Below are 26,741 nucleotides of genomic sequence, written 5' to 3'. Positions count from 1 at the left end.
GGCAGCGGGTGCGCCAGCATGGTCGCGTTGGCGAGGGCGCTTTTTGTGTCAACGAACGCCCGGTCCATGTCGACCGTCCAGCTTACTGGGTCCTTGTCAGACTTGCCATTGAGGGCCTCATACAGGGGCTGCATGAGCAGAGCTGCCTTAGGCACGAAGCGGTGGTAAAAATTTACCATCCCGAGGAACTCCTGCAGGTCCTTGATGGCCTGCGGGCGTGGAAAGGATGTCACCGCCTCTACCTTTGCTTGCAAAGGCACCGCTCCCTCCGATGTAATGCGATGTCCCAGGAAATCAATGTGGGGCAGACCAAACTGACACTTGGCCGGGTTGAGAATGAGGCCGTGTTGGCTGAGGCGACGAAAGAGGGTGCGTAGGTGCGCGATGTGTTCCTCCTTATTTCGACTGGCCACGAGGATGTCACCTAAATAGACGAAAAGGAACTTGAGGTCCCGCAGCATGGAGTCTATGAGGCGCTGGATGGCCTGGGCAGCGTTCTTCAACCCAAAAGGCATCCTCAGAAATTCAAAAAGGCCGAATGGGGTGATGACTGCGGTCTTCTGCACGTCCTGCGGGTGTACCGGGACCTGGTGGTAGCCTCAGACCAGATCCACCTTGGAAAACACGGTGTTCCCAGCCAAATGGGCAGAGAAATCCTGAATGTGGGGGATCGGGTATCGATCAGGAGTGGTAGCATCGTTAAGTCGCCGATAGTCGCCGCATGGCCACCATCCGCCGCCAGGTTTCGGTACTATGTGGAGAGGCGAAGACCAGGGACTATTGGACCGGCGAATAATCCCCAGGCGTTCCATCATAGCGACCTCCACCTTCGTGACCACCAGCTTGCCATGTTCGAGGCGGCAGGCCCGCGCGTGGACCGGGATGCCAGTGGTAGTGATGTGGTGTTCCACACCATGCTTCATGGCCGTAGAGGAGAACGTAGGTCTGGTCAGGTCCGGAAATTCACCGAGCAGGCGAGCGAACTCATCCGGAGTTGGGAAAGCGCAGGAGACGGTGCGCGACATGGTGGTACCACGGTGGCAAGGAATGGAGTGAAACGTGGCCGCGTTGATCAGCCACCGGTTCCTCACATCGACCAGGAGGCCATTGGCGTACAGGAAATCCGCGCCGAGGATGGATTGTGAAACCCTGGCTGTAACAAATTCCCAAACAAATCGCTGGCCGCCGAAACACACCTGGACCCGCTGTTTGCTGAAGGTCCGGATAGCTCCGCCATTAGCCGCTTCGAGTGAGAGGCCGTGCCTCCCAGCTTGAACATCAATTGCGGACGCGGGTATAATGCTGCACTGTGCGCCGGTGTCGCATAGGAATCACCGACCAGCGATGGAATCGATGATGAACAACAGCTTGCCAGAATTTCCGATTGCCATCACAGCCGCGGGGCACCCGTCAGACCCGTTCTTCTTTTGCCAGGGTTGCAGTTGTTTTTTTGGGGGGGAGAAGCTGCAGGGAGGGCGGCAACATCTGGCTTTCGCGCCAAACCGCGCGTGGCAGGAGCACAGCCCCGAAGGTTGAGGAGCTGGGGTGGCGTCTGTGGGGGATGGGCGCCTCGTGGCAGCGCAGTGCTGCTGCGTCACCGCGAAAATCTTGTCCGCTTCGGCAGCAAGCGCTGCGCAGTCTGAGACTTCGGACCTGGCCAGGGTAGCTTGTACTTGCTCCGGTAACTGACTGAGGAAGAGCTCCCTGAAGAGGAAGCATTCCGGTTCGGAGCCAAGGAGCATGAGCATTTGGCTCATGAGCTCAGACGGCTTGGAGTCCCCGAGGCCGGGCATAGCGAGCAGTCGGCGGGTGCGCTCCGACTTCGTGAGCCTGAAGACCTGTAACAACCACGCCTTGATTGTTTCATACTTGTGGTCGTCCGGGGGGTTCTCGAGCAGGCTGACGATCCGCGACGCGGTGGAGCTGTCGAGTGCAGAGACCACGTAAAAATATCAGGTCTGATCTGCAACGATGTTCCGTAATGCAAACTGGGCTTCGACCTGGATGAACCAGGCGGTCGCTTGTTGCTCCCAGAATTGCGGTAGCTTCAATGCAATGGCGTTCGTTTCCATGCTTCGTTCCTTCTGCGAAAACCGTTCGCAAAAGTCAGGGTCACCAATGTAGGAATGTCTAGTTCCTATCAAGAGACTGAGGTCGACTCAGGCGATCAAAGGGGGAGAAATTCGGTGGGCTGTGCCACCAGTTAGCGCCTAAAGAGGGCACTCAGTGGCTTTAGCGCCACTGGCCACGCCTCCCGCGATATTTAGCTGGAGCGCTAATGGCGGCATTAGCCTGTTGCGCTGCGCCGCCACCGATGACGTCATCAGTGTGCGCAGCGCCCCGCTACCGCCCCGAACACGATATTTGACAGCGACCACCTCTGTAGCGCCGCTCGCTAATTGCGCCCGGTTCACGGGGCCTACCTGTGGTGGCAGTGGCACAAATTAAGGTGGAGCTGCGGGGCGGCCGTTTTTTTTCGGCGGCCGCCTGCCAGCACCTCCATCCCCGGCCTCCTGTTCTCCCCCCGCGGCATTGCCGGCTGTTTTCCGAGAGCCCGGCACTTCTCCTCGGTGCCGGGCTCTTTTGCCGGCACTCGCGATCGCTCATCGTGCTGGTGCAGGCCCCTCCCCCTTAAGAATGGGAGGAAGGCCTGTAGTACCGCAGCACGCCGTGCCGCAGCGTGTGGCGCTGTGGCACGTTGTGCAGCGATATTCAGTTTCAGCGCCCTAAGAGGGATGCGGAGCGCCTCGAGCCTCGCCCCGTGTCCCTCTTGGGGCGCTCAAGCTGAATTTCCGGCGATCGCTGCGCTAAATCTGGCGCCCAGGTGAGCTTGGCGCCCCGTTTGCGGCTCCACCCAATTTCTCCCCCACGATGTTTAATGTAAAACTAATTGGCCTAGAAATTGGGTATAGCCTCGCTTGAGGCGTTAGAACTGGCGAAGCGCTAAGTTTATAGCCAGACGAAAGTTATCGCTGCCTGGCGAGATATTGGGTTGCATCGCCACCAAAGGGTCTTGAGGCGGTAATTCAGCCGTTGCACGGTGCTCTTAAGGCGCAAAAGTTCAGGCGCTACTCAATATCGACGCGGACGGGCGCAGCACAGGTGATCTCAATTACGGGAAACCACGAGACCTCCAGGCGCCGGCCGGCTCTTAAAGGGGTGGGTCAGTTAGCCTGACCTTCAACACCCAGCGCCCTGTAGGCCTCAGATTCGGCGCTCGCCCTTGTCTGGCGGTACAAAGTTGTTCATCATGGAGAAGGTTAGACAGAGAGCAGAGCGCTTCAGCACTGAGGCTCTGGACCACTTGGTGGCTGCAGTTGAGCGCCGTCGAGAGGTCCTGTATCCGGATAATGGCAAGAGGCCGAATCAGAAGGCTTACCGACAATCTTGGAGGGAGGTTGCTGTGAGGGTCAACTCCAGCAGCATGGCGACCAGGACCCCTGTTCAGTGCAGGAAGAAATTCAACGACCTCACACGGATCGTTAGGGTGAGTGATGGTTTAGCAATCTTCTGATTCCCTCCATCTGCAGCTGACTTCGGGCACCCTGCTGCAATGATGCCCCAATGGCCATCTGTCAGCATGCACCCATGGCCCTTTCTGGGCACACACATGGACAGATGTCTCAAGGCCTCATGTAAGGGCTCTTGCACCATGGGGGGCATGCGATGATCTCTCAAGGCCTCATGTAAGGGCTCTTGCACCATGGGGGGCATGCGATGATCTCTCAAGGCCTCATGTTACAGAACTTCCCCTTCTTTCCCCTGCAGTCCAAACTGACCATGATCCGAAAGGAGCAGCGTCGAACCGGTGGCGGACCTCCACAAGTGGTCACTCTGACGGATCTGGAGGAGAGAGTGCACCAGATACTTGGAGGACGTCTGTCTGGTCCTGTGACCACTGCATCTGCCGACCCCATTACCGACAGCGAGGGTAAGACTCTCACCTTTTCCACCTGTTCCCTTCCACTTGGTCCCCCCGCCAGCATGCATCCTCAGTGTGCAGCCATGTCACAGCCTTGCCGCAATCTGGCATGCCTTTCAGCAAAGCTGTCCTTTTGCTAAAGCCACTCTTCCACCTCCCACTTTCAGATGAAGCCGCACCAACTCGGGCTCAACGCGCTGAAGCTGCCAGTGCCAGTGCCACCGGAGGCGAGGACCAGGAGGAATCCGGACCAGCCGTTGCAGAATCCGGGGAGCTGACACATCTACAGACTGGGGATAGTAGTCCCCTGGAGGGGAGGGGGGGGCGCTCTGAGGATGAACCAGTTGCCGGACCAAGCGGCATGCAGCAATGCACGGGGGATAGGCAAGTTCGGCCACCGTCTCCCCGGAGGGCAAGGCAGGTCGTCATGACTGCTGCACAGAGTGCAGATGAGGTCTGTCGCCTGGCTGAGATGAGCAAACAGGCCCAGGTCAGACACACGGAGCTGATGGCTGCAGTGGAGAAGATGCCTGAGTCAATAGATTCATTGGCTAAGAGTATGTTGGACTTCGGGGCAACAATGGAGAGGACTCTCCAGGGCTTTGGGGCAACAATGGACAGGACTCTGCAGGTGTTCGGGGCAACAATGGACAGGTCTATCCAGGGCTTCGGGGCAACAATGGACAGGACTATCCAGGGCTTCGGCCCAACAATGGAGAGGACTGTCCACGGCTTTGAGTCGGCTATGGAAAGGACTGTTCAGGGCTTCGGACAATCCCTGGAAAGGTCTGTGCAGGGCTTGTCTGAGGCAGTGGAGCGGTCGGCACCTGGCTTGTCCGAAGCAATGGGAAGAACTGTCCAGGCCTTCTCCGAAGCACTGGCACCTGGCACACAGATCCTCACTGTTGCCACACAGTCACTTGCTGGGCTCCTCCACAGCCAGATTGACGCAACGCTATCTCTCACTGTAGCCACCCTCTCCATCAGTTAGGATCACCCCGGGCCCTTCCAGTCCCATACAAGGCCAGCAATCAGTGGAGCATGCGATTGTGGCGGTAGAGCCGAGCCGCTCCCCTCAGATAGCCAGTGTGTCGTCCGACCATGGTGCAGGTGTCCTCTCTCGGCAGGAGACCACTGCACATGCCAGCGCTGGGACGCCTGCATTGCAGCTGCCACCACCTGCAGGCCACACTGCTTCCAGCCATGGTCACAGCAAGCATCCTGCGTCCGCACCCTCCAAGCCCAGAGGTCGGCCAGGCCGTCCCTCAGGGGCTTCTGCACTTCCAGACAGTCAGCAGGCGTCCCCCAGCCTTGAGGCCGCCACTCGGGTCCAATTACGTCGGAGCAGCAGGGAGGGAAGGGGCCGGGCGCGAAAGAGAAGTCGTTCTCCCTCAAGGGGCCAGTTGTAGAGTGAGGTGCTGAGATGTTTTTTTGTCCAAATGCAAGGACACCCTCACCTGTTGTTATATTTGCAGAAGGTTTGTTGAGTTTTGCAGCTTTGCCGAACAGTTCACAGTTATTTTGAAAGTTATGGTTTCTGTTGACATTACGTTGTTTAGCTGTAATGAAAGACTTTTGTGCCAATAAACAGAAGTTTCAATGTGGCATGGTGCATGTGACTAGTTTCAGTGATGCTGGCATTCAGAGGCCCTCAAACATCCAAAGTGCGCATGAGTTAAGACTCTCATCATTCCGCCACAGGGGTCTCGAGACGAGTCCAGATGAGCCTCTGACGTATGGCCCTTCCACTTTCAGCAGCCCTTCCATCCTCCTCCTCCTCTTCCTCCTCCTCCGCCTCCTCATCCTCATCCTCATCCTCCTCCTCCTCCTCCTCCTCCGCCTGCTCTTCCTCCTCCTCATCCTCATACTCCTCCTCCTCCGCCTGCTCTGCTGGTCGTTGAGGGACAGCTGGAATTGGCTGTGTGCGTCAAATTGCCAAGTTGAGGAGCATGCAGCAGACGACGACGATGTGTCCCACTTGCTGCGGCGAGTACTGCAGGGATCCCCCCGAATCTTCCAGACATTGGAGACGCTTTTTGACAACACCAATAGTGTGCTGTTTACTGTGCCTGGTCGCCTGATGGCCGCTGCTGATCAGCTCTTCTGCTGGGGTGTCGGCCACACGGAGTGTTGTCATCAGCCATGGCCAGAGAGGATAGCCCTTATCCCCAGTAAGCCAGCCTCGTCTTCGAGGCAGCCCCTCAAAAAGGTTTCAAACTGAGGTCAGCCGCAGGATAAAGGCATCGTGGCTGCACCCTGGGAAATGCGCGGTGACTGCCATGATGATTTGGCGGTGGTCACAGACCAGCTGCATGTTGAGGGAGTGCAACCCCTTGTGGTTGCGGAAGTCCTAAGGATGATGGCATGGCGCCCTCAAAGCCAAGTGTGTGCTGTCACTCGCCCCTGCACCATGGGGAAGTCCGCAATAGAAGCGACACCCTGCGCGCCCTCCGCCTGCTTGTGCAGGGTCCGAGGGAAGGTAATGAATTGACGCCGTCGCCTATAAAGGGCTTCTGTAACTTGCCGGATGCAACAGTGGACTGCAACCTGAGCGACAGTCGCAATGTCCCCAATGGCTGACTGAAAGGATCCGTTGGCATAAAAATGGAGGCCATCAGTCAGTTTAGCCATCATGGACAGAGAGGTTCTGCAGCGTTCACGCGGCTGCAGATCCTGACCAACCAGGTGGCACAGATCAGTAACAATGTCCCTCCAGAATCGGAGCCTTCCCAAACACTGCTCCTCCGACATGTCAAGGCTTGTCACCTGCCTAAAGACCCTCGCAGCTTCCCGTCGGATTGGCCAACCTCCATTGGCCCTCCTCCTTCTGGCCAATCCCGGCCCCCTCTCCCGCCTTCTCTCTGCCCCTTCACAGTGTTGGGCGATGAGGCCGTTGCCCTCCAAACAAGCTCTCATTCTGATGCCAGTTGGTCAAAAGGCTTTTAGGTGTAGTGCTGCAAGTGCTTCGGACAGGTTTGAAGGACCCAAGTACTGTAAAGCTACATTCCCAGAACTCCGCTCCACATTAGCTCGCCAACTCTCTCTGGCAACGATCGCAATGAGCAGGCCAAGTGGCAGAAGAATCTGCACTAAAGCTGTCCCCTTTAAATAGCGCCCCCCTACTCCGAGAAGGGCCTGTTAGCCCTCCCTCGAACTGTCACTAATGGCACTAAGGCTCCGGGCGCCACCCAATATGCGCTCAGACGCTCCTAGAAGGCGTTGCACACTGAAATGACGTCATGAACTGCTTGCGTTCGCGGGCGCGCGCAAACACTTAGCGCAGGCGCTAAATGTATAGTCAATATCTGAGTTGTCGCTATCTTCATAGCGCCCACCCCAACATAGGGCATCGCCCCAATTCTAGGTCTCTTTAGGTGCTCAGCGCCGGCGCTACCAACCCAATTTCTAGGCCATTGAGTTTAACAAACAGATGCAAGAAAACTACGAATACAGGTCTAGTCAGTTCGGAGGCTCCACGAGGACTGCTTGGACGGTCCCGTGGCTGGCGTCATGACGTCATCACGTTTTTCCCGCCGGTGGGGGATTGATGCGCTATCAATTACTCATAAAAGACTGAGAGTTAGAAGAGTAACTAAAGGCTTTTATTAACAACAGAATGGAGGTCTGCCTCGCGTGGTCGACCGGTCCATGATACTAAGGGCTGGGGAGCAGTCACCTTTATACTAGGACCTGTGGGAGGAGTCAGCCGAGGCATGTCCAGGCATGTACACAGTGGAATACAAACAGGACAAACAGGAATACAAACAGTGGTTTACCACATTCACCCCTTGTTTAAAATTGGGTCCGGCGGGGTGAAGTGTATTAAAAGTTAGTGTATTGGAGTCTCTCCGGAGGTCTTGTCTGCCGCTGTGATCTGCGTGGCGACGGCAGGGGTAGTGAAGTTTCCGGCGTCGAGTCCAGCGTAGGCTGTGGCACAGGCGTGTCGTCCTCGTAGATGTCGAGCGGGTCGCGGGGCCCAGGCCTGCCGTCTGCTGGGGCTGGATATCGGATCGTGGGGGGGGGTGGTAGTGGGTAGTGGGTTACTGCGGCCCCCGAGGGTGCAAGGTCTCTTATGGAGACTGTGTCCTCCCGCCCGTCCGGGTATGCGATGTAAGCATACTGGGGGTTGGCGTGGAGGAGGTCGACCCTCTCGACCAGGGGGTCCGTTTTATGGGTCCTCACGTGTCTTCTCAGTAGGACCGGCCCTGGGGACGTCAGCCATGGCGGTAGCGATGTCCCCGATGTGGACTTCCTTGGGAAGACAAACATTTTCTCATGAGGGGTGGCGTTAGTGGCAGTGCAGAGCAGTGACCGAATAGAGTGGAGCGCATCGGGGAGCACATCCTGCCAGCGGGAGGTTGGAAGGCCCCTAGACTTTAAGGCTAGCAGGACGGCCTTCCAAACTGTCGCATTTTCTCTTTCCACCTGTCCGTTCCCCCGGGGGTTGTAACTGGTGGTCCTGCTTGTGGCAATACCCCTAGTTAGCAGGTACTGACGGAGTTCGTCGCTCATAAACGATGAGCCCCGGTCGCTATGGATATAGCTGGGGAAGCCGAACAGGGTGAAGAGGTTGTTCAGACATTTAATGACCGTGGCACTGGTCATGTCCGGGCAGGGGAAGGCGAACGGGAAACGGGAGTACTCATCAATAATATTGAGGAAGTACACATTGCGGTCGGAGGAGGGGAGAGGCCCTTTAAAATCGACGCTCAGGCGCTCGAAGGGGCGAGTGGCTTTTATCAGGTGGGCCCTGTCTGGTCTATAAAAGTGCGGTTTGCACTCAGCGCAGACTTGGCAGTTCCTGGTCATGGTCCTGACCTCCTCAATAGAGTAAGGCAGGTTGCGGGCCTTGATGAAGTGGAAGAACCTGGTGACCCCCGGGTGGCAGAGGTCATTGTGGAGGGCCCGCAGTCTATCGATCTGCGCGCTGGCGCAGGTGCCACGCGATAGCGCATCCGGGGGTTCATTTAGCTTCCCGGGCCGGTACAAGATCTCGTAGTTGTAGGTGGAAAGTTCGATTCTCCACCTCAAGATCTTGTCATTTTTGATTTTGCCCCTCTGCTTGTTGTTAAACATAAAAGCAACTGAACGCTGGTCAGTGAGCAGGGTAAATTGTTTTCCGGCCAGGTAGTGCCTCCAATGACGCACAGCCTCCACAATCGCCTGGGCCTCCTTCTCAACAGCGGAGTGTCTGGTCTCCGGGCCTTGGAGGGTTCGTGAAAAGAAGGCCACGGGTCTCCCCGCCTGATTGAGGGTAGCGGCCAGGGCAAAGTCAGACGCGTCGCTTTCCACCTGGAAGGGGATGGATTCGTCCACTGCGTGCATGGTGGCTTTGGCAATGTCCTCCTTGATACGGTGGAAGGCTAAGCGGGCCTCTGCCGTCAAGGGAAAAGAGGTGGACTTGATCAGCGGACGGGCCTTGTCCGCATAGTAGGGGACCCACTGGGCGTAATAGGAGAAAAATCCTAGGCACCTCTTCAGGGCCTTGAGGCAGTGGGGCAGTGGAAGTTCCATAAGGGGACGCATCCGGTCGGGGTCGGGGCCGATGACTCCGTGTTCCACAACACAGCCAAGGATGGCGAGGCGGTTTGTGCGGAATATGCACTTCTCCTTGTTATATGTCAGGTTTAGGAGTTGGGCGGTGCGGAGGAATTTTTCGAGGTTTGCGTCATGGTCCTGCAAGTCACGGCCGCAGATCGTCACATTGTCCAGATATGGGAAAGTGGCCTGCAACGCATTTTGATCTACCATCCGGTCCATCTCCCTTTGGAAGACGGAGACCCCGTTGGTGACGCCAAAGGGAACCCTAAGGAAGTGATAGAGGCGGCCGTTTGCCTCAAAGGCAGTGTACTGGCGGTCCTCAGGGCGGATGGGGAGCTGGTGGTACGCTGATTTTAGGTCAATGGTCGAGAAGACGCGGTACTGCGCGATCTGGTTGACCATATCAGCTATACGGGGGAGTGGGTAGGCATCCAGCAGGGTGTAGCGATTTATTGTCTGGCTGTAGTCGATGACCAGGCGCTGCTTCTCGCCGGTCTTAACGACCACAACCTGGGCTCGCCAGGGGCTGGTGCTGCCCTCAATAATCCCTTCTTTCAGGAGCCGCTCCACTTCGGTTTTAATGAAAACCCTGTCCCCGGCACTGTATCGCCTGCTCTTTGTGGCGATGGGCTTACAGTCGGGGGTGAGGTTAGCAAACAGTTGGGGGGGGGTGACTCTGAGTGTGGAGAGGTTGCACCTGGTGCGCGGCGGGCAGTTTGGAAGCTGCTGGCTGCGGACTGTGAGTGGGGGTAGGGGTCCACCGTACGCCATCGTAACACTTTTAAGGTGGCACTGAAAATCTAACCCCAGCAGGACGGCAGCGCAGAGGTCAGGCAGGACCAGAAGTTTAAAATGATCGTACACGGTCCCGTCTACTACGAGTGTCACCACGCAGTAGCCGCCGATGTCCGCCGACTGGGACTCGGAGGCCATAGAAATCCGCTGTTGCGCAGGCAGGACTGGGAGAGAGCAACGCCGCACCGTGTCGGGGTGGATGAAGCTCTCCGTGCTCCCAGAGTCAAAAAGGCAGATTGTATCGTGACCATTTACCTTAATGTCCATTGTGGAACTGGCCAGTTGGTGCGGTCTCGCTTGGTCCAGTGTAACGGATGCCAGCGTAGGGGTCGGTGTGTCGCTGCGGGTATCAGATGAGGCGGTGTCGGGGGCCTGCTGCGTCCCGGCTGTCGTCCAAGATGGCGGCGTCCATGATCCCCATGTGGCTGGAGGCGTCCAAAATGGCTGCTGTACCGGTGATTCGCACATGGCCGGGGAGGTCCAAGATGGCGGCCCGCATGGCCCACACGCGGCGCTGCTGGGGTTCGGGGTGGCTTTGGCCCTGCAGACGCTAGCGTAGTGTCCCTTCTTCCCGCAGCCCGAGCAGATCGCGTTTTTCGCCGGGCAGCGCGCTCTGGGGTGTTTTGCCTGGCCACAGAAGTAGCATTTCTGGCCTTGGGGCACTGCTGTCTGGCCTTGGGACACTGCTGCGGTAGTTGGGCCGTTGTTGGGGTGTGGCTGGGGTGGCACGGCGCTATGAGGCAGTCCTACCGTGTCCCAGGCTGTCATTCCCCGCGGCGTCCACGGTGCAGAGGAGTAGGCATCCATGCCCTGGTAGGCTGCATCCAACGATAGTGCGAGCTCAGAGGCCTTGTTGAGGTCGAGGTTACTCTGCTCCAACAGTCGCTGTCGGGTGTAATTGGATCTGTGGCCCGCTACAAAAGCGTCCCGGATAAGTTCCTCTGTGTACACGGCGGCCTTTACATCCTTACAACCACAGGCCCGGCCAAGCACAGACAGTGCCTGAAGGTATTCCACGGTCGATTCCCCAGGTTGTTGTTTACGACTCCCCAGGAGGTGCCTGGCGTACACTTCGTTCACTGGGCGCGTGTACTGGTCCTTGAGGAGCTTGATAGCGTCCGCGTACGAGGTCGCGTCTTGGATGACCGAGTACACTCGGTGGTTCACTTTGGAGGTCAGGACATCCAGTTTGTCCTCGTCCGATTTGATTGCTTCGGAGGCGGTCAGGAATTTTTCGAAACACTTAAGCCAGTGAGTAAACTTGGTGGATGAGTCCGCCTCCCGATGATCTAAGTCCAGGCATGCTGGTGTGAGGATCTTCTCCATTATAAAAATGTTGTTAATAAAATTAATGCGCTATCAATTACTCATAAAAGACTGAGAGTTAGAAGAGTAACTAAAGGCTTTTATTAACAACAGAATGGAGGTCTGCCTCGCGTGGTCGACCGGTCCATGATACTAAGGGCTGGGGAGCAGTCACCTTTATACTAGGACCTGTGGGAGGAGTCAGCCGAGGCATGTCCAGGCATGTACACAGTGGAATACAAACAGGACAAACAGGAATACAAACAGTGGTTTACCACAGGGATCATGTGATGAACAGCATGACGTCATCGCGTTTGCCCGCGCTCTTAAAGGGACCGCGCTCTGTACATGCAAACAGTATATACAAAGATACAGACTCAGGCTGTAGTTAACATATTGTTAAAGGGAATTGTATACATTTGATCGGAGTCCCTTAGTGGCTCTGCCACAGTGGCAACAAGAGCAGGTCAGAGGCTGGGTATTCCGTGGCGAGTGTCTCACCTCCTGACTCCACAAAGCCTTTCCACCATCTACAAGGTACAAGTCAGGAGTGTGATGGAATGCTCTCCACTTGCTTGGATGAGTGCAGCTCCAACAACACTCAAGAAGCTCGACACCATCCAGGACAAAGCAGCCCACTTGATTGGCACCCCATCCACCACCTTAAACATTCACTCCCTCCACCACCGGCGCACCGTGGCTGCAGTGTGTATCATCTACAAGATGCACTGCAGCAACTCGCCAAGGCTTATTCAGCAGCACCTCCCAAACCTGCGACCTCTTCCACCTAGAAGGACAAGGGCAGCAGGCGCATGGGAACACCTTCGCCTGCTAGTTCCTCTCCAAGTCACACACCATCCTGACTTGGAAATAAATCGCCGTTCCTTCATCGTCGCTGGGTTAAAAACCTGGAACTCCCTCCCTAACAGCACTGTGGGAGTACCTTCACCACAAGGACTGCAGCGGTTTAAGAAGGCGGCTCACCACCACCTTCTCAATGGCAATTAGGGATGGGCAATAAATGCTGGCCTTGCCAGCGACGCCCACATCCCAGGAACAAATTTTTTAAAACATTGACAGTGAGGCAAAAATCAAGATGGAGCAGGAGCAGAATATGTTCTGGGGTACAGACCTGTAAGAGAAATGGCAGTGAATCAAACAATAGAGATGAAAAGAAACCTGCAAATTACAGAAATCTGAAATAAAAATTGCTGGATGTAGACACTAGGGCAATCAGCATTAATATTGCTGTCGCTGACTGGAGCAGGTATTGGGAGTTCCAGATAGTGAAGATGAAGGTGAGTCCATATACTGCTCCACTCTGGGGGAGGGTAGCCCTATGTTTCAGAAGTTTAAGCCAGCACATAACTGCGCTAAACAGAATAGAAGGTTTTGAGTTTGACTCCCAGTTATCTGATCTCAGCAGGCATTCAGGGTAGTACAATTGACTTTAGCCAGCCAGGTTAAGGAAGAGAAAATGAACAAGGGATTCTACTTGTGACCACCATATAGTGACCCATGCCGACAAGTGGAAGTCGGGTGAAGACAAGATTGGGCATGGCAGAAATAGTGTCCCTAGTCTGTCATGAAAAATGGCCATTCAGACGAAATCCTTGAAGGCGGTTGGTGCTTGTGGAAATGTACCCAAGCAAGAGTTGTCACCTTCAGGAGAGGAGGGGAAAAAAGGATAAGAAAGGACAGCTAAAGCTCATTTGAAAACTGGCATGTTTTATTTATGTTGGATTGAAGATAAAATATCTAGCGAAAGCAGTTAGACTATTCATGTATACCTGTAGTTATTTTCCTGTTTTTCTCAAATTGCATACACATTTGAGTGTGAAGCACCAAAAGCAATCTTAGAACAATGAAATGATGAGTTAAAAAAGTGATCATGTGACATTGAGTAAGATCAATTTGTTAAAAAAAAAAGAACTTTGAAATCCCAGTTTCGAAGTCTGGCGAGCTGCTGTATCTAACTGAGATGGAAAGTGTGGGTCAATTGGAAAAAAAACTGAAGAAATCTGATTCTGTTTAAACGTGCATCAGACTTATTTTTGTCCCATTATTTCTTTGTCTGTTTAATCTCTCTTTCTGAGTGCAGACTGCTTCTAGCTGGTCAGTAGCTTGCATGATTTGAATGTACAACTGCTGTTGAAAGTTAAACAAACTAATATTTCCTGCGATATCCGGCAATGCTGCAATCTATCTAATTCAGTTTCAAGACTCTAGTTTCCCCATGATAACACTGACACTTCTTAGTCCTGGGTTGGCTTCCTATCCAATAATGGCAAGGAGCTCAGTCAGAAATGTTTATGTAATCTCAGAATGAGACAGATTTAGCTGTTCCTAAGGGAAGTAAATGTGTTCAACTTGACACTTACTTGGCTATGGGGATTAAAAATGAATTATTAACACCACAGGCAAGGAGGTTTTCATTCTTCAGTGTTGCTCTTCTAGAATCCACAAAGTAGTAATTCATTCAATCACGCATGTTCTTTCATGTTTAGAAACAATGGCTTAGAAATTGGACCTCGTTGCATCCACTTTACGGGCGTAAAATGGGCACAATGAGGGCCAATTTCGGGGACCAATGTCCTGTGCCCCAAGGGCACCTGAAGTTTAACACAGTTAAGACTGGACATTCCAATACACAGCACCGCCCCTCACTGGTATCTGGCAGAGAGATAAGACACTCTGTGATCAAACAGGTGCAATTATCTGCTAAGTGTGAAATAGGTGACCAGGCTCGTCAGACCAGTATGTCAGTGTCTGGTAATAGTACACCATTGTGAGAGCATCATCCCCATAAGGATTGCAGAGGTTCATGGAGAAGGTCCACTACCACCTTCAAAGGACTACTATGGATGTGCAGTAAATGCTGCATTTCTAACCTCGGCCACATAAATAGATGCCATTTAGGTTTTTTAAAAATTGTTATTTGTTTTTCATTTGAGCTTCTCGGGTGAAGTTTGTTTTGATCAAGATGAGGACTGACGATCCTGGGAAATGAAAGACTTTTCCAATTTGGACCAATAAGGTAGAGTTTCTTATCAAATGGGAATAACTAATAAAAAAAATTGCATATATCGGCCAAGCAGTTCATGCCTCACATGATTTTCAGCTTAGAAGTAATGCTGAAAGAGGTTTCTGCCTGAAACAGATCGCAGTTCCTTTCTAAAACTAAAATGAAAGTTCAATGATGTCATTCAAATGTGCACTCAACTTCACAATGTTCATCCTGGAAGAGCATTTAGTTAGCGAATCACCCATATTAAATAGGCATCCAGGGTTGGTGGGGGCTGTGGTAGATGTGAAAGTGGATTCAAGGGACCCATAGCAATAAATATTGTTGTTGTTCAAACTTATTTTGCTAGCTGTTTTGCTTTGCTGCTTTTTCACGACTTTGGTCAAAAGCTTTCATGCCACATGCCCCTGTATTTTGGTTTATGTTGTGAAATGGGGACAGTGGGTTTCCCAATGAGAATCTCACTCCCAGGCGCTGATTTTAAAAGGAGTGTGAGTACAAAGCGGGTAGCGCACATTGGGAGTCTGGGGAATGTGGAGGCCAGGCTGATCTTAACGGCAGTCAGTTGGGGCTGGGTTTGGAGCTCTGGAGGCGATCGGAGGGAGTAGGCGGGAGGGTGCCGGGGGCAAGGGAGACCCAAGGCCTTTTTTTTGGTGAGCCTCGGAGGAGCACACCTGGCCCACAAGGAAACCAAAAATAAAATTTTTAAACGTACCTCTTCTGGCCCACGATCCACCTCCCAACAGGTCTGGCCTGATGGGGAAGTCGTCACTGCTCCTCCGCTGATGTCTCCAACTAAAATTGCTGAGTGGGTCCTGATTTCTGAATCACCTGCATGCTTACCTTCAGCGACTGGTGCACAAGAACACCCAGGTCTCTTTGCCCTTCCCCTTCTCCCAATCTATTGCCATTCAAATAATAATCTGCCTTCCTGTTTTTGCCATCAAAGTGGATAACCTCACATTTATCCACATTATAGTGCATTTGCCATGTTTCTGCCCAATCACCCAACCTGTCTAAATCGTACTGGAGTTTCACGACATCCTCCTCACAGCATACCCTCCCACCCAGCTTTGTGTCGTCTGCAAATTTGGAGATATTACATCCAATTCCCTCGTCCAGATCATTCATATATATTGTGAACAGCTGGGGTCCTAGGACCCATCCTTGCGGTACCCCACTAGTCACTGCCTGCCACTCGGAAAACGACCCGTTTATTCCAACTCTTTGCTTTCTATCTGCCAACCAGTTCTCTATCCAAGTCAATACCTTGCCCCCAATCCCATGTGCCTTAATTTTGCATGCTAATTTCTTATGCGGGACCTTATCGAAAGCCTTCTGAAAGTCCAAATACACTACATCCACTGGTTCTCCCTTCTCTATTTTACCATTTACATCCTCAAAAAATTCCAGTAGATTAGTCAAGCACGATTTACCTTTTGTAAATCCATGTTGACTTTGTCCGATCCTGTCACTGCTTTCCAAGTGCTCTGCTATTACATCTTTTATAATGGACTCTAGCATTTTCCAGGTGGACATGACATTGGATGATGAGATTAGTAATGATATAAGTGCATTTAAAATTAAAAAAGGGGATATATTAAATAAACTAATCAAACTCAAAGAGGATAAAACCCCTGGTCCAGATGGATTGCATCCACGCATTTTAAAAGAACCTAGGGAAGAGCTAGCAGAGTCATTACTACACATATTTAATAATTTGTTAGAAAAAGTTGCAGTGCCAGAGGACTGGCGGATAGCTAACGTAATATCTATATTTAAGAAGGGGGATAGAACATGTCCAGGGAATTATAGACCAGTCAGCTTAACATCGATGGTACAAAAAATAATGGAATCTCTACTAAAGGAGAGAATAGAAGAACATCTAGAAACCAAAAATATAATAATGAATAGTCAGCATGGATTCCAAAAGGGAAAATCTTGCTTGACCAACCTCATTGAATTTTTTGAAGAGGTAACAGAGAGAGTGGACAATGATAATGCAGTAGATGTAATTTATCTAGATTTTCAAAAGGCCTTCGATAAGGTACCCCATAATAGACTAATGAATAAGGTCAGAGAATGCGGAGACAGGGACAAGTAGCAGAATGGAGAGCTAGCTGGTTTCAAGACAGAAAGCAGAGAGTGGGAGTAAAGGGTAGCTATTCACAGTGGCAGAAGGTGGGTAGTGGTGTTCCACAAGGATCAGTGCTGGGACCACTGCTGTTCACAATTTACATTAACGCGGTGGCATAGTGGTTAGCACCGTTGCCTCACAGCGCCAGGGACCCGGGTTCGAATCCGGCCTCGGGTGACTGTCTGTGTGGAGTTTGCACATTCTCCCCGTGTTTGCGTGGGTTTTCTCCGGGTGCTCCGGTTTCCTCCCACAGTCCAAAGATGTGCGGGTTAGGTTGATTGGCTATGATAAATTGACCCTTAGTGTTAGGGGGATTAAATACGTGGGGTTACGGGGATAGGGTGGGGTATGTGTTGGTGTAGGGGTTACGGGGATCGGGTGGGATATGTGTCGGTGCAGGCTCGATGGGCCGAAATGGCCTCTATCTGCACTGTGGGGTTTCTGTGATTCTGTGATTCTGTGATTTAGACTTTGGAATCAAAAACACAATTTCTAAGTTTGTGGATGATAGCAAATTGGAGGTGGGGGGATAGTCAATACTGAGGAGGACTGCAACAAATTACAGGAGGACATTAATAAACTTGCAGAATGGGCATATAATTGGCAAATGAAGTTCAGCACAGACAAATGTGAGGTATTACATTTTGTTAGGAAGAATAGGGAGGTCACTTATCACTTGGAGGGTGCGAGTCTAGGTGGGGTAGAGGAACAAAGGGATCTTGGTATACAAATACACAGATCACTAAAAGTTGCACCATAGGTTAACAAGGCCATTAAAAATGCCAACCAAGCACTAGGGTTTATTTCTAGAGAGATAGGGGTCAATTTTCATTAAGCTGTTGGGAAGGAGGCAGGACTACAACTTTCGGGTTTTAGTCCCGCCTACATCGACATCCGGCCAATCCACGTGGTTTTCCCTTGATTGACCTTGTTGAGCCCACCCAGCGGGCTCAGCAGGCCAATTAAGGGCCACCCGGCAGCAGGTGACATCACAGACTGAAATTTCATCTGTCAAGAGTTTTTGACAGATGAAATATCAGTGTTTCACAGCTGTTTGAAGCTGTCAAACACTGACAGTCTGACTTCTAACCTGAGTCCTTCTACACAGACTCAGTTAGAACTGTCACTGGCAATGAAAGCTGAAGGCTGTCACTTTTGACAGCTCGCAGCCATTTTGCTTTCTGTTCCGGCTGAGTGAAAGAAAGGCTGGTAAGGTAAGTACAGGTAATTTAAACTTCTTTACACACTTTAGATACACCAAACACACTTACCTTTGCACTCATGCACCCATCACTCACCTGAACACCGACATCATGACCCCTCCAAGTCCTTCAACCCGACGGCCCGCCTGCTCTAAACTGGCGTGGTTTGGAGCCGTCTGGAATCCCACACGACACCCCTCAAAATAGGGATTAGGCTAAAATCTGGTAGTTAACAGGCAGTTAATTGGCACTAATCCCTTCCCGCCTCGGGTCGGCAGGTCCCAGTGCGGGGCGGGTACCCGCCTCCTGTGAAACTTACGTGGAGGCGGGTTTTGGGCGGGATGGTGTCGGGACCCCCGAATTCGGGATTTTTGCCCCCCCGCACGCCTAAAAGCCCGCCTCACGGCACACTGAAAATCAACCCCATAGGATTAAAAAGTAGGGAAGTTATGCTAAAGCTGTATCGAACCTTGGTTAGACCACACTTGGAGTACTGCGTACAGTTCTGGTCGCCATATTATAAAAAGGATATAGAGGCACTGGAGAGGGTGCAGAGGAGATTTACAAGGATGATATCAGAAATGCGAGGGTATACATATCAGGAAAGGATGAACAGGCTTGGAAAAAAGAAGGTTGGGGGGTGAACTAATAGAGGTCTTTAAAATTATGAAAACTTTTGATAGAGTGGATACAGAGAGTGTGTTTCTACTTGTGGGGAAGAGCATAACTAGAGGCCATCAATATAAGATAGTGACCAAGAAATCCAATGGGGAATTCAGAAGAAACGTCTTTACCCAAAGAGTGGTGGGAATGTGGAACTCACTACCACAGGGAGTGGCTGAAGCAAAAAGTATAGATGCGTTTAATGGGAGGCTAGACAAGCATATGAGGGGGAAGGGATTAGAGGGTCGTGCTGATAGATTTAGATGAGGAAAGACGGGAGGAGGTTCGAGTGGAGCATAAACACCGGCATGGACTGGTTGGGCCGAATGGCCTGTTTCTGTGCCATATATCCTATGTAATCCTATGTTAAACCTTAGAATTAATCCAATTTGACTATGACATTGCAATAAGTTTGCTTAGTTCTTTTCAGACATGTCAGACAATTTGTAAAAACATAGACCAGGGTGACCAGGCAAAGAAATCTATCAAATGCACTAACTGCTTCCATTGTACCTTTCTGAAGGAGCATACAGCCCCAACAATCCATGGTTTCAGTGCACCTACCAGGAATCTCTAACTCTGACTCGAATATGCATCCCAATAGTGAGTGGCCGCATCACTTGGGGCACATCTGGGGCTGGAATGTGCCTGGCCAGGGTGGAGGGTGCTGGTTCCAGAACCAACAAAACAATGCCCCCTACCTGCCGGCCCACACTGTAAATCTTAAACAATAAACCATTGGCTTTTTAGATTGGAGGTCCAAGCCACAATCGCCACCTGGATCCCCAGGTGGTCCCCACAACTGCCAGTTGTCAGCCTGGTCTGACAGTTATACTGACCATATCACAGAAATCACAGAAACCCCACAGTGCAGATAGAGGCCATTTCGGCCCATCAAGCCTGCACCGACACATATCCCACCCGATCCCCGTAACCCCTACACCAACACATGTCCCACCCTATCCCCGTAACCCCATGTATTTAATCCCCCTAACACTAAGGGTCAATTTATCATAGCCAATCAACCTAACCCGCACATCTTTGGACTGTGGGAGGAAACCGGAGCACCCGGAGGAAACCCACGCAAACACGGGGAGAATGTGCAAACTCCACACAGACAGTCACCCGAGGCCGGATTCGAACCCGGGTCCCTGGCGTTGTGAGGCAACAGTGCTAACCACTGTGCCACCGTGCTGGATCCCATTGAAAAACTGGAGCGTGGGAACTCCAGATGCAGGGAATCATCATCCCCAGCCCTCCCTCCATGATGATTGCTGTGTTTGGGGCAGATGCAGGCTCTGGCCCAACTGGCCATAGAAACTGTCTAGTTTCCAGCCATTCCGGTGGATTCCAATCTAAAGGCAGGAGTATGCCAGAATGGTCATGGATTTTTCAGGCCGTTGTGTGCAACGTTCCCTTTAATTTTTATTTGGGCTGCGCAACCCTTTTAACGGGCTGCGCGGCCCATTCAAATTCCCACGCACGCGCGGTTATTTCGATTTAAAAGCCGGCGCGCCGGCTGCGCGGGAGCTCCATACAGCTGCGTGGCCGCACAGCTTAACGGGAACATTGGTTGTGTGTCTAATGCAACACACCAACATACATCTAAATAACAGAATGTAAATTGCTAATTCACAGATAGAAGCTACTTTTCAAGTTCAACAACCATGTTTAATGACTTTGTTCAACGACACCGATATATTTTCTTTGTTCCTTTACCCTACCATTGGCGGCCATGCCTTAATCCTCTCCGCCGCTGTCTCCTCCTTTATGTCGCTCCTTAAAACCTATCTCTTTGGGCAAGCTTTTGGTCGCTTGTCCTAACGTCTTTCTTTGGCTCGGTGTTAAATTTTGTCTGATTACACTGCTGTGAAGTGCCTTGGGACGTTTTACTCTGATAAAGGCACTATATAAATGCAGGTTGTTGCTGGTTGATTCTCGAGAGGGAATTGGTACGAAGTCAGCGAACCTTACCAGCAGAACTGGAAAGCTTCAGTCGTCTAGTCTCTCGGCAGGCAGCCTGACTGCACAGGGTGATGCTGGCTGTGCTAGGAGACCGAACTGAGACTGGATGATTGCATCAGTGAAGTATGTCTGATTTTATTCAGAAAACCATCGTCCCCCTTGGAACAGCCAAGAACAGCAAATACATTGCATAGTGCACCCAGACGAGCAGCTAGCAGTCACCGTGATATTGTTTTCCAATTTCTAGAGTAATTTTACAATAACATTTATAAAGTACCCTATTATTATTGTATTTTAATGGTCAGTTTGGAGACATTTTGATATTGAGAGGGAGTACTAACTCAGTATTTTTTTTGAAACGTTGATCCTGTCACTGGTTGCAATACATGAAATGAAAGCAGGCCTTCTGATGCACTTCAATAGCTCCTGACTGTGCAGGAATGTCACTGAGAACAAGAACTTTGGAGGTAAATTTTCATTTCACCATTCTTGACACAAAGCTTCACGTGCCAGGACTACATAACGAAAAATTGGGTACACACTGCCCACGATTTTCCGTCCTTTCACTGTACTTTTCTTGTGTCCTTTCTACTGCAGCGACTGTCTGCCACTTAACTAATGTGTGGATTTTAACTCCCAGGTGCAAAACAAGGAGGAGCCGCTGAATATCTGTGGGAGGTCCGGCCAATTTTAATTTTAATAGAGTGTATGAGAAAAGATTAGCGGGTAACATAAAAGGGAACACTAGAGCCTTTTCTAAACATACAAGGAGTAAAGGGATAGTCAAAGGAAGGGTAGGGCTGATTAGAGACCAAAAAGGAAATCTTCTTGTGGAGGCAGAGGACATGGCTGAGGTACTAAATGAGTACTTTGCATCTGTTTTCCTTAAAGAAGAGGATACTGCTAATATCACAGTAAAAGGTGGTAGTGAAATTGGCTAGGATAGAAAGAGATAATGAGGAGGCACTTAAAAGCTTGACAGCACTCAAAAGTAGAAAAGTCACCCGGGATGCATCCTAGGTTTCTCAGGGAAGGGTGGAGATAGCAGAGGCTCTGGCCACAATCTTGGAGTGATTCAACATGATTTCTGAATCAAAAGAACCTGGGCATACGTCTAGAAATGATTAAACTGAAAGCACATCCAAGGCATACATGCCACTGACCGCTTTCTGTGCAGACGTCAGCTTTCTGAGGCCCTGTTCACATTGTTCACACTTGTATCCAGAAATAAGTGAAATTGTAACTCCTCAGTTCTCCTCGTTCCGCTCTGTATATTGCATGTTAATAACATATACAGTTGCATCAATTCTCAAATGGTGCTGAAAGCAGCAATCTCTAATGACTGAGCAAAAAAAACCTAGCAAATCCTTAGTGCAAGTCATCTTAAGCATTTGTGATAACACTAATTAGGGATAATTATCACCTGGTGATAGCGAATCAGGATCCTATTTTACACCTCGCTCAATTTTATTTTCATTGACTTCAAAAAGAAAATCGGGTGAGATGTAGAGCAGGCTGCCGATTCGCTATCATCCATTTTCACCAGGCGATAAAAGTTAAAGTCGCCCCCATTGAGTATTTCATCACATCTGTGAATTTTAACATGGGGTGAAGGCAAATGTCACAACAGAACAAGTGCAGGTGATCTTGGCTCAGTGGTAACACTCTTGCCTCTGAGTCACATAGGATGGGTTCAAACCCCAATCAATGAGACTTGACATAATCTAGACTGATACTCCAGTTTAGTACTAAGGGAGTGCTGCATTGTCAGAGGTGCTGTTAGTGGGGTGAGGTGCCAGAGGCCCTGTCTTCTTTCTCAGTTGGACGTAAAAGATCCCAAGACACTATTGAAAGATTAGCAGGTGTCCATGCCAATATTAACCTCTCAACTAACATCACTAAAGCAGATTATCTGGTCATTTAGTTTATTGCCATCTGTAGGACCTTGCTGTGTGCAAATAGGCTGCTGCATTTTTAAAATTCATTAATGGGGTGTGAGCGTCGCTGGCAAGGCCAGCATTTATTGTCCATCCCTAATTGCCCTTGAGAAGGTGGTGGTGAGCCGCCGCCTTGAACTGCTGCAGTCCGTGTGGTGAGGGTACTCCCACAGTGCTGTTAGGGAGGGAGTTCCAGGATTTTGACCCAGCGACGATGAAGGATCGATGATATACTTCAGGATGGTGTGTGACTTGGAGGGGAACTTGGAGGTGGTGGTGTTCCCATGTGCCTGCTGCCCTTGTCCTTCTAGGTGGTAGAAGTCATGGGTTTGGGAGGTGCTGTCGAAGAAGCCTTGGCGAGTTGCTGCAGTGCATCTTGTAGATGGTACGCACTGCAGCCACGGAATGCCAGTGGTGGAGCGAATTAATGTTTAAGGTGGTGGATGGGGTGCCAATCAAGCGGGCTGCTTTTTCCTGGATGGTGTCGAGCTTCTTGAGTGTTGTTGGAGCTGCACTCATCCAGGCAAGTGGAGAGTATTCCATCACACTCCTGACTTGTGCCTTGTAGATGGTGGAAAGGCTTTGTGGAGTCAGGAGGTGAGACACTCGCCGCCGAATACCTAGCCTCTGACCTGCTTTTGTTGCCTACAACAGTGACTACACTTCAAATAGTACCTCATTGCCTCTGAAGTGTTTTGGAGGTTGTGAACCTGAGGTTGTGGAAGGTGCTGTATAAATGCAAGTATTTCTTTTATTGGATAAAAGTCAATTTTGAAGCTATTTTTATCTCATGCCATAAGTAGGGAATATGGACACTAAGACCTAGAAATGCAACACACCTGAAAATAGACATGGAGGAAGTGGGGCATGCACTGTTCACATGGTCCCAGGGAATGCATAACTGTTTGGAGGGGGGCAGGAAATCAGGCATCTCTGATGCCACTTAAAGGCAGCCCGCACCTCTTAAAGGCAAGGTGCACTCCTGCTGCAGACAACAGGAAAACTTCCGAGATTGAAAAGAACGGCTGGAAGAGGTCCAGAGAGGCTCTCTGATGCAACAGTGGAGGCGCTGGTCGAGGCCGTGGACAGGAGGGTGATCCTGTTCCTCTCAGTGACATTTTACACTGCATATGAACTATTTGAGCAGGAGAGACACATTCTCTAAGTATCACACAAGGAAGTCACTAACTCACTCCCTTCTTACTTGCAGAAGGTTATGCACAACTTGCACAAGGAGGCAGTGATTGGAGGAGGCCAAGCCCTCCTGCACATCCTCTCCCCTGTGGAAGAAAAAGTGCTGGCCATCATCGGCAGAGGTAGAGTCATGGCTGTGGCAAGGCTGGAGGAGACGTTTGCAGAGTTTCTTCACACCCTTATCCTCTCTTTCCCTTTTTACTTCTATCTTACCTGACAAACTGCAGATGCTTTCACCAGCCACTTCTCTCTCTACTCTCCCTGAACACGAAAAGCTAAACCTCATCCCTCTTCATTTCAGGTGCTGAAAGTGTGAACGCCCCTCCTACACTTCAGGAAAAGGCCAGCCGTCCTGAAGATGCACCATCACTCGATCTCACCCTACCAGGCACCAGCTCAGAACCGCGCACCACGCATACGTTGGAAGGATCCCCATGTGGTGAATCATTGGCCACAAGTGTCCAGAAGCTAGGGCAAGGGATAGGACGCCACAGGTACCAGCTTGCCGGAGGGTGAGATCATATGTTAGCTATGCTGCAGAGGACTCCGATGCAGATTTGGAGGGCCCAGGCTCCCAAAGAAGACTGATGGGCATAGACCAGGAAATGCTAGGGGCACTGGTCAGTCTGCCAGCGAGCTAGCGTGTAATGGCTCATAGCCCTTAAGGCTTCCCAAGGCCATCTGACCGATCCACAATGAAAGCTCAGCAACTTTCCACCTCCCAAGCTATAGTCATTGCAGATACCCCTCATAGAGCACAAGGATAGGAAAACAAGCACACAAGACCGCCACTAAGGGGTTGCACAAGGGTGATTCTTAAATATTCTTTAAATACAACTCTGGCAGGACAGACAGCTTTTATTGGTCTTATGTTGTAATAGAATTTTCAAAACAGCATCACCTCAATTTGCATATAACATTTTATCAGCATTTTTATTTATACAAAAAAGTATAGATGGGTGCAGATGTGTTATATGGACCAGAATTACAAAATAAAAGTTTGAAACAACTTGTTTTACTCAATAAATCAGTTTTCAAAGAGACAGTGTAAAGTGTACAGCATGTGATACACAAAACATGTGTATGAACCACTATCTGATGATAAGAAACTGGAATTCACTTTTGAATAGAATTTATTTGAAAATTAGAAATCTGAATTATCATTGGGGAAATCGGGTTAATTGTGTTTGTACATTCGGCATTTCTGTTTGGTAGGTCTGTACTTTGTTAAACCAGTTTGTATTCTTCGGAACAAGATACTGCCTTTGCTCTAAAACACCAGCAGAAATTGCAGAATGCAGTAACAGGTTCTGGCCTACGTTTGTGCTTGTTTGTTCAGATAAATATGGCTTGTTTTCATCAGCTAACAGTGCAAAGCTCATCATTCAAATATCTCACCAGTCAAGCATTATCAAAAGATACATTAAATATAGGAAAGTAATGCCAGATAAGGAAAAGAAAATCCAGCAATCAGATTTACACTGGTTTTACATCAATGGTTCAACAAAAAGATATCTTTAAAAGACTAAAACCTCAACACAGCACTACAAACGTGCTCAGTATGAACTCTAACATAGAGTATGTTTATGAAACTAAAGAGTGCAGTTTTACTCATCTCCGTCATTCAGTAGAGCTCCACAACACAGACACTTGTAAAATTGTAATGTGGGCAAGAAAAAGAAACAGCTTCATACACATAAATGTATAAAGATAATGGCCGAGAAATTCAGTGCCCTTAGCACCGATTTTGCGGCGCTAGAGGGCCTAGCGCTGCAATTGGCGCCGGTTCCTAAATTGCCTGGCGCCCTTCCGCGGCGGTAGACCGGTAGCGCTGCGCCGGCACCGATGACATCATCGGTGTGCGCAGCGTCCCGGTTGCCGTGGTAACCCGGCCCCAAGCCGAAATTCAGTTGCGGCCGCCTCGCCAGTGGCAGCCGCAACTAAGACTCCGGCAAACGAGTGTTGCCGGAGTCTGCGCTTTAAGGAGGCGCGGCGGCCAGCCGCTTTCCCGCCGGCCGCCTACCCGCAGCTCCCTCCCCGGACTTCTCCCCCCGCCCCCCCGGAACAGATGCAAGCCCGGCACTTGTCCGAGGTGCCGGGCTCATTTTTGATGAGATTTGCGCGGGCCGCGGCCAGGTGCAGGCAGCTCCTCCTTAACGGAAGGAGGAGGCCTGCACTTCCCGAGCCTGCCGCACCGCAGCGGGCGCCGCAGCGCCAGAATAGCGCCGCAATGCGGCGCGTTGCGCCAGTTTTCAGGCGCTAAAACCCTTCAGTAGCGCCGGCAGCCGTTTGGGCGCGGCGCTACTGAATTTTTGGCGCGCGCAAAGGGCTTTAGCGCCGGCGCTAACTTCCGGCGCTAAAGCCCTGGCGCAGCGCAAACTCAATTTCTAGGCCAATGAGTCCCTTCTCATTCTACTGTGTTTGGTAATACTAGAAAAAGTTATCACTGTTTAGAAGTAAATTCCTTAAGAAACAATCATATAATTCATTATATAATACAGGACAAACAGAAACGGTTCCTTCAAAACTCTTCAGCTTAATATTAAAACACAATCTAACCGTTGTTCAGTACTGATAGTTGATGTCAAATAAATAGACATCGTGTTCAGAAATATAGACTGAAAAACATCAACGCTACATCTTCGGGCCACGAAAGTGCAGTTCCATCAGTGGATATATAAAAATAGATCTGTTTTATGCAGTGGCTCATCAGTACACGCATATGTTACAGAAAGCTCTTCCAATCTTTAAAGTTCTTCATATTTTGTTTACTTCCAGCAGCACTTGGAGATCCGGGGGGGGTGGTGGTAAACGGGACATACTGATCACAAGAACCTGGGCCTCCTTGGCTAATATATAGCCTGGGCTAAGAATGCTGGGTAAGTCTTCTGTAGTGTGGCAGCACCTCGTGTTCAGAAAGGTGAAGAGCAAATTCCAAGGCCACTAACACTGGAAACTCAAATGCTATCAGTTCACGTCTGTTAAGTCTGAATTTCTCTTCCAGTTTCTTGAGAGAGAAAAGAGAAAAACAGGTGTTACATTACATCAATGTTAT

General features: G+C 50.6%; 2 protein-coding genes across 4 annotated transcripts in view; one reads left to right on the top strand and one right to left on the bottom strand.

The window, feature by feature from the left end:
- Positions 1-26,741, top strand: part of slc35d4 (solute carrier family 35 member D4) — a 289,967-nt gene that overhangs the window by 263,096 nt on the left and 130 nt on the right. Inside the window, exon 15 of one of the 2 annotated variants that reach the window (XM_085992598.1) lies at positions 23,988-24,534. The exons of the other annotated variant lie outside the window; for it this stretch is intronic. Within the exon in view, the coding sequence (XP_085848724.1) occupies positions 23,988-23,994 (7 nt within the window). The 3' untranslated portion in view covers positions 23,995-24,534. Of the gene's footprint in view, positions 1-23,987; positions 24,535-26,741 lie in introns of those variants that run through there. 2 annotated transcript variants of the gene reach the window in all.
- Positions 25,892-26,741, bottom strand: part of cables1 (Cdk5 and Abl enzyme substrate 1) — a 205,166-nt gene continuing 204,316 nt past the window's right edge. For both annotated transcript variants that reach the window (XM_085992593.1, XM_085992595.1), the window contains one exon: positions 25,892-26,693. In XM_085992593.1, the coding sequence (XP_085848719.1) occupies positions 26,553-26,693 (141 nt within the window). In that variant the 3' untranslated portion in view covers positions 25,892-26,552. The remainder of the gene's footprint in view (positions 26,694-26,741) is intronic.

This window comes from Somniosus microcephalus, chromosome 7 (assembly GCF_052327205.1).
Source record: "Somniosus microcephalus isolate GS21.2 chromosome 7, FLI_Smic_1.0, whole genome shotgun sequence".
Classification (NCBI taxonomy): domain Eukaryota; kingdom Metazoa; phylum Chordata; class Chondrichthyes; order Squaliformes; family Somniosidae; genus Somniosus; species Somniosus microcephalus.
The sequence above is the reverse complement of the archived record's forward strand: the minus strand, read 5'-3'. Positions and strand labels throughout refer to the sequence as shown.